At 38.8% G+C, this 7,964-nt stretch overlaps 1 protein-coding gene across 1 annotated transcript; it reads left to right on the top strand.

The window, feature by feature from the left end:
• The first annotated feature begins 2,347 nt into the window (after positions 1–2,347).
• On the top strand, positions 2,348–7,964 carry LOC113044374 (uncharacterized). Its single transcript, XM_026204326.1, has 3 exons — positions 2,348–3,877; positions 4,298–4,488; positions 4,944–7,964. The coding sequence occupies exons 1-3, from the start codon at positions 2,736–2,738 to the stop codon at positions 6,773–6,775; spliced, it is 3,165 nt and encodes a 1,054-aa protein (XP_026060111.1). The 5' UTR covers positions 2,348–2,735; the 3' UTR covers positions 6,776–7,964.

Raw genomic sequence — 7,964 nt, 5'->3', positions numbered from 1 at the left:
AACAAACCCTTATAAACCTACAAAACAACCTGATTTGATTGTGTTATAGCTAATGGCCTCAGAAATCCACAAAACATAAAAAATCTGGCATGTGGCAAGCATATTACATTCTTGTCAGATCATAACTAATTGGAACTTATAGAGAGAGAGAGAGAAGAAAATAAGAAATATATTGACCTCGTTAAGTAATATAATGCTCTAAAGAGTTTTCATATCATAGGCAAATAGGCCTTGTGCATGAAGCAAATCTTCAAATCTTCAGCATGAAACATAATGAAAAGATTAATCAAATCATAATTAGGCTACCAATAATCTTTATAGTACAGATTCCATCATATGTAACGTATTTGACTGGATTCGACTTGGGCTTTTCTGTCATATGCGGAAGCCTTCTGGCAGTCAATGTAGTACGTTGTGTAGCATGATTAGTGACGAATGTGGAGGGAGAACCAAACAAAATACCAGTCAAGAATTAGAAGTACAAACCAAAGATTTGCAAACAAAAATGTCAGAGGGTTTAGGTATAAACCAAGAGGAAACTGGTTATCCTTTGCTTAAGTATGGAAACTTTTCATTTGCTTCTATAAGCAAACTTGTGAGACCAGCATATCTCAGGTGCGTGCGCTGCGTATAAGTGTTGCTTCATCCAGCAGAACAGCTTATGTATGAAGAAGTGCGACAACTGCCCTTTTCTCTTCTATTAATTTTGTGAAAAAGTTATCGTCTATTTCTCACTTTTAATATCAGTCAATCAATCAATCATTCAAACAATCAATCAATCAATATAAATAAATGAATAAATAAAAAGTATTGCAAATTGTTACAGACAGCAAATTGTCTACAGTTTAAAGATTCTGGGGAGGGGATTCAAAAATTATAAATAAAAAAAACAAAATGACATTTTACTTTAATATTTAGCACATGCAGGCGACTTCAGGAAGCTTCAAATTATTGCAGCTAAACAAGCTTCAAGAGACTTTGAAGGAGGGGGCGTGGCTCTCGCCCTGAAACAGCAGCGAGCACGTGGACTTGTTTACATGCTCGCGATTACTCGCTACTGTCTGTGGCCTCGTGTGAGATTAGAACTAAGCCCATTCATTATTCCTCAAAGCACGTTGCTCGCATCCATTGGAATGTTATAGTTTTGTTTATAAAGCAAGTGAATAGAAGCAGGGGGTAGAAAGATCAGGTTACACACCATCAGCTGCTGTCCGTGACACGCACGCACGTGACTGACTTGTGTACATGATCTGATGCATGTGTCGGTCCAAAGAGACTTTCAGGAGCAGTGTTGTTGTTGTTGTTGTTGTTGTTGTTGTTTTGTTTTGTTGTTTTTTATAGGGGTTTGTTTGAATGCCAATATTTTCCTTTTCTTGTTACATCAGATTATGTTGATAATGTTTTATTAAAATAAACCAAATCCCCACATAGTACACATATACTGTATTTCAGCTAGTCCCAGAAAAAAAGGGGGATGTGTGTTGGATGAAGCCATTACATGGATCCATCCAAATGCATTTTAAAACCCTAAGTGTCCTGCAGTCATTGAGATAAGTCAGGGTATTTCCAGTAATTAGATTAACATGCTGTCAAACACTTTTATTTGTTTTTACCCATTTTCTCTGTTCTGTAAGTGTCAAGACTTATGCAATCATCCTGCTGTAATGGCTCTATTAAAGCACGATGTGAAAGCATCACAAGTGAAGCGTACATTCACGTGTACTATTAAAAGAAAACTGGCTATGAGAAATGTCCCAGAGAATTTCAAGCAACAGTTTCCTAGTTTCATCTCTGACTGTACAAAAGTTAATCATAAAATTACAATCTAGGCCATTCATATACTGTTATGTCTTTGCACTAAAACTCCAATAAAATTAGTTGAGTTTACCATTAGACAGTTTACACATTGTGCAATGGTCATATTGCTGTTGTTTTCTGCATACATTCAAGTGAATCAGTCTTGGTGAATAAATACAGTTTGTCTTCTTGGCTAACTTTGTCACTTTTTCAGTTATCGTTGACTCAGCAGATATTGCATGTTATTGGACTTCAATGTTTAAAATGCCATTGCTGCACTGCATGTCAGCTGAATGTGAGAATGAAATACTGAAAGTGAAGTAGTTTCCCAGTGGAGAGAGTATAATAAGCCACATTGTCGGGAAATAATATGTGTTTGAATAATGGATGGGTGTGTGTGTGTGTGTGTGTGTGTGTGTGTGTGTGTGTGTGTGTGCGTGCGTGCGTGTGTGTGTGTGTGTGTGTGTTTGCCACCATGATTTCTAATGGGTTCTTCATAAACAGTGGTTGCTCTTTTGATTGTCAAAGTATTTGTGCATATGTATACAGGGATTAAAGTTCTCCGTCGTTACGACGGATTTCCGTTAATTGTAGCGAGTCATCGACGGATTTCCGTCAATTACACTGTTCCGCCTGTCCTTAATGTTTTAAATTCACTTTTCATAATTTTAATGCTGTATATATAGGCTTACATTTCTCAAATAGTGTAATAAATGTCTTAATTTTAGTTTAAATAGGTCTTAAATTAAGGAAAGACAAAGTGTATTCAGCCTGCTGAGGAGGATGTGATCAAAGCCTGGAGTGGAGCGAATGCACGTTCCTCTCTTCACTATAAGCGTTTTGTTATCACTCCGGTATGGATCCACTCCGGGTTTTGGTTTAGTTTTGAAGAAGTACATGTCAGGCTACGGCTGAGGTATAATTACATTTAAGATAGCATGGACACACTTATAATGCAGGAAGGCTCCGATGTTTCGGAGATTGATAAAAGTGTAAAAAATAAATGGAGATGGGCTTGGCTTAGCGAAATTGGGAAGAATGGCAAGCCTTTTAGTTCGTGGGCTAAAAAAATCAAACAACCAGGTACGTGTCTTTGCACAGTATGCCACAGGAAATTGAAATATGGCAATAATGGCAAAAAAGTGCTAGCTCGCCATCAATCAGAAGCTAGTCACAATGCTGCCGTTCGTGCTCTACAGTACACATGCTCCCTGCCTGGTGCGACAAGTACCACAACGGAGATTCATGCATCTATGGCCGACCGTGTGTGCGATGTAAAAGTGCGCATATGTTCTTTCATAGCGGAGCATGACCTGTCGTTCACAGTCTCACAACCGCTAGTTAATTTAATGCAATCAGTTGTCAAAGACAAGAGTGCACTTTCAAGATTGTCTATGTCTAATGCACATGCCTCCTACTTGTGCACACATGGCATTTCTGCTTATTGGAAATCCGAATTGTCATCTAAGCTGAAAACGAAGATGTTTTCTTTAAATGTAGATGAGGCAACAGATGGAAACATGGACAGGATTCTGAATGTTCTTGTTCGGTACTATGATGAAGATGTGGGAAAAGTGGCAACCCAGCATCTAGCCTCGAGGAAACTGAATATTGCAGATGCCTTAACAATCACAAACACATTGAAAGATATTCTCCAGTCATATAGCCTGAACTGGAATCAGGTTGTTGGTATACTGTTGGATAACTGCAGTGTGATGAGAGGGAAAAAGTCTGGAGTAGAGACACTAGTCAGAAGAGAAAATCCATCACTGCTGGATGTCAGCGGAGACACTGTCCATATGGTCTCGAATGCAGCCAAGGCCCTTTTAAATCCTTTCCAGGGATTTGTGGAACAATTTTGCTCTGATGTATACTATGACATTGAAAAATCACCCAAACAGAAAGAAGTTTTTTCTGAGTTTCAGTCCTTACTTCATTTGGAGAATAAGAGCCTAATACGTCCCATCAGCAGCAGGTTCCTGCAAATGTTGGATGTGTGCAACAGAATACGGGAGCTTATGGATCCATTGACTGTGCACTTCTACAGCGTCCTGTCTTCTCATGATCAACACAAACACAGGTACTTCTATTTTTGTATCATCTAATTTCTGTACTAGTAGGCCTTTTTTTGGATTTTTAATGAAACACACACACATTTTTTTGTTTGTTATTAATAATATTTAAAGATGCAGACATCTAGTGGATTTTTTTTACATAACAAATCTAAACCAAGGGGTGGAGATGGCTCAGTGATCAATCAGGTTATATGAAGTTATAGATATAGTGACTCAAAGGGTTAAATGTTAGAACAATGAAGCTCGGCTTCATTCCAGATGCAATCAAATTATTAAATAACCTTTATATAAAGAAAAGGAAGTGCCTTGACCTGTAAACACAAAAAGTATGTCATGACTGTTGAAGTATTGGCAATTAGAAATAGCATTGTTGATTTTTTTTCTTCTCCTTAATCCTTATGTGTATATGTTATTTTGTGATGCAGATGGCTCCTGAACCAGCTTCTTGATAAGCATGCAGTTACATCTGATGAGAAGGCCAGGATAATTTGTCTGCAACAGCAAATGGCAAAATCTGCAAGGATCGGAAGTGATGTCAACAAAAAACGAAAGACACGCATCTGTATGCTTTTTTCAGAGTTCGACAAGCTCACAACCATTATTGATTTGTATCGAGGTATGTTCACTTTTTATTCACTTTAAGTGTTAAGAAAAGTACAGAGATTTCTTATTTATTGAAATCCCTTTATTGTTATTTTTATTATATGCTTATTTTTCTTGGAATCCTGGAATGGAATCTGAGTTAACCATAAATACAGTTTTTAGATCACTGTTAATCAGATCACTTTGGTTAATACTACTAATACTAATACTACTACTAATAAACTATTTATACAGCACTTTGTAAGTTATAGACTTATTAAACCAGAATTAAAACATTTCAGGACTGATGTAAATAAAACTAGACAATTAAATAATACAGATGAAAATAAACAACAACAAATCTAAAAAATAATATTAAAGGGTTGTAATATTCCAAGAAGAGTATGTTACATTACTATGAATGTGATTATTAATCAATGAATAAAATATTCAGACCCATTTCTAATCTGGTTCTATTGTGATTTTCAGGTGTACTTCCAACTTTTCAGGTGTTCCTGAAGAAGTTGCAACATGAAAAGCCCATGATTCATGTGCTGCATGCTGAAATGCTGCTACTGGTTAGGGAACTTCTCTCCAAATTTATGAAGCCTGAAACTATTCCTTTGAGTGCAAAGGGCTTGTTGAAGCTTAATGTTCACCAGAGAGACCTGCAGTACACTGACAAAAGGTTGTCTGTGGGGAGATTCAGCTTCTTTGCCTTAAACAAGGCTAGAGTAGAAAAGAAGCCCTGGGTGCAGAAGGTCTACAGCTCTCTCAGAGAAGGCTACATAAAGGCAGCAACATTCCTCCTGAAAAACCTGCCCCTCAACAACAACATCATCACCTCTTTATCTGCGCTGACACCATCATTGATTCTCCATGAATCAGTCCAAGGTGCATTCAACACCTTGGCCAAGGCCTTGCCAAATGCTGTGAAGTCAGAGGAGTTGGGTCAACTGGATGAAGAGGTTCGAGCCTACCAGATTAATACAGATCTAGGGACACAGGCCAAATGCTTTGAGGAGAACAATGCACGAATCGATGTTGACTGGTGGAGTAAGATTTTCGCCATGAAGATGCCAGAAGGAGGAATGAGGTTCCCCATCTTAGGGAAGTTGGTAAAGGCTCTTCTGTCATTGTTCACTGGCCCTCTTGTCGAAGGATCATTTAACATGATGGATGATATAATTGAGAAAGACAGGGTTAGGCTGAACATTGAGACTTATGAAGGCTTAGCCATTCTCAAGTCCCACATGAAGGTAATGGGCAAAACTGCATCTAAAATGCAAATTACCCCTGCATTAAGGAGATTTTGCCTGTCTTCTTATGAGACATACCAAAATCATCTGAAGAAAAAGAAGGTGAACCTTGACAAGCAAAAGGAAAGGAAACTGAGGGAAGCTGTGAAGGTCCTCTCAGCAGTTAGGGTTAGAAAAGTAAAGAAAGGTTCCACCTCTTCTGTTTGTGCTAAAGCCCCCACCTCTTCCACCCTTGGAGTTAAACGAAAAGCTGCTGCTACAGCCTCCACCCCTGCAGTTAAAGGCACTGCTGCTGCTACAGCCTCCACCTCTTCCGCCCTTGGAGTTAAACGAAAAGCTGCTGCTACAGCCTCCACCCCTGCAGTTAAAGGCACTGCTGCTGCTACAGCCTCCACCTCTTCCGCCCTTGGAGTTAAACGAAAAGCTGCTGCTACAGCCTCCACCCCTGCAGTTAAAGGCACTGCTGCTGCTACAGTCTCCACCTCCTCCACTGCTGGAGTTAAAGGTAAAGCTGTTGCTACAGCCTCTTTCTCCTCCACCCCTGGAGTTAAAGGCAAAACTGCTGCTACAGTCTCCACCCCCTCCACTGCTGGAGTTAAAGGTAAAGCTGTTGCTACAGCCTCTTTCTCCTCCACCCCTGCAGTTAAAGGCAAAACTGCTGCTACAGCCTCCACCCCTGCAGTTAAAGGCACTGCTGCTGCTACAGTCTCCACCCCCTCCACTGCTGGAGTTAAAGGTAAAGCTGTTGCTACAGCCTCTTTCTCCTCCACCCCTGCAGTTAAAGGCAAAACTGCTGCTACAGCCTCCACCCCTGCAGTTAAAGGCACTGCTGCTGCTACAGTCTCCACCCCCTCCACTGCTGGAGTTAAAGGTAAAGCTGTTGCTACAGCCTCTTTCTCCTCCACCCCTGCAGTTAAAGGCAAAACTGCTGCTACAGCCTCCACCCCCTCCACCTCTCCTGGAGCCACTCCTGCACATGTAGCTAGTCAAACACTAAAACGGGTGTCAGGTGTAGCCAAGCTTCAGGAATATGGTTTCACAGCCAAAAAGCAGAAAAAGTGAAAAGCACTCTAGAGACATTTGCACAAGAAAAGCACTTTTTGGAATTTAATGGTGGTGCAGTTACTTTTTTTCCTGTTAATTATTAATAGTTTCACAAAACATTGTTTGGTGTTATAAGAAACATAAAACATGCACTGAAAATGCACTTTTTGAAAAAGCACTTTTTGGAATTTAATGGTGATGCTATTACTTTTTTTTTTTTCCTGTTCATTATTAAGAGTTTCACAAAACATTGTTTGGTGTTATAAGATAAATAAAAACATGCACTGAAAAGATGTGTGGTAGATGGTTGATTATTTGTCAAGGTATATTTTTTTTCAAAGATTACAAATAGCTTTTAAAATATGCAAACTGGCAATATTAAAGCGGTTTAATCTCCCCTTAAAACGCTATTGGTCTCGACTATTTAAATAAAGTGTTTGTTAAAGGAATATGGCTTGGCCTGAAAAATGTTCAGTCAGAAGATTTTTTTTCACTTTAATCCCTGTGTATATGTGTATGTTTCTCCTGTGCTCTCACAACCATGTCTGATGTCAGTACGGCACAGTTAATTGTAAATTATTTTGTTTAGTTCGTAGGTTGTTTGGAATGCAAAAGGATAGCTTGATTAGGTGAGTAAATTAGGACCAAGATTGTGGATCTGAGAATATTTAAGAAGGTGATTTATGGGTGCTAAATAAACTGGAATCAATACAGATTTTACTATGTTACAGACCAAACACAAGCAGCACTTGTATAGTCTATATTCCCTTCTTAATTATCAATTTCTTCACTGTATAAAAAAAAAATAATTTCCCATTTACTGTCAGTACTGCCCCAAAGAAAAATCTCTGTAAACAAGTCCTTTTATCTTATACAAATTTGCTAAAATACTCATTATGAAAATGAAAAAGAAAGTGAGGTTTTATGTCAGTGTGTCATGTTGTGGCCAAAATGATACTTGTCCCATGAAGCATTTTCAAAACCATTTTCCCCAAACCCTGTCCCTTTTTCAGAAGTCTGAACTCTTTTTGACTGGTGACTGTGAGACTGAGTGGACCAATGAAATTTTGCATTTAACTGGTTTACATTTATGCATTTTAGCAGACGCTTTTATCCAAAGCGACTTACAGTGCATTGAGGCTATACATTTTTACCCACAACCTTTGCGCTGCAAACACAGTTTAAAGGGAAAATCATGCACACAAAG

The sequence above is a fragment of the Carassius auratus genome, chromosome 26 (assembly GCF_003368295.1).
Source record: "Carassius auratus strain Wakin chromosome 26, ASM336829v1, whole genome shotgun sequence".
Taxonomy (NCBI): Eukaryota; Metazoa; Chordata; class Actinopteri; order Cypriniformes; family Cyprinidae; genus Carassius; species Carassius auratus.
The sequence above is the reverse complement of the archived record's forward strand: the minus strand, read 5'-3'. Positions and strand labels throughout refer to the sequence as shown.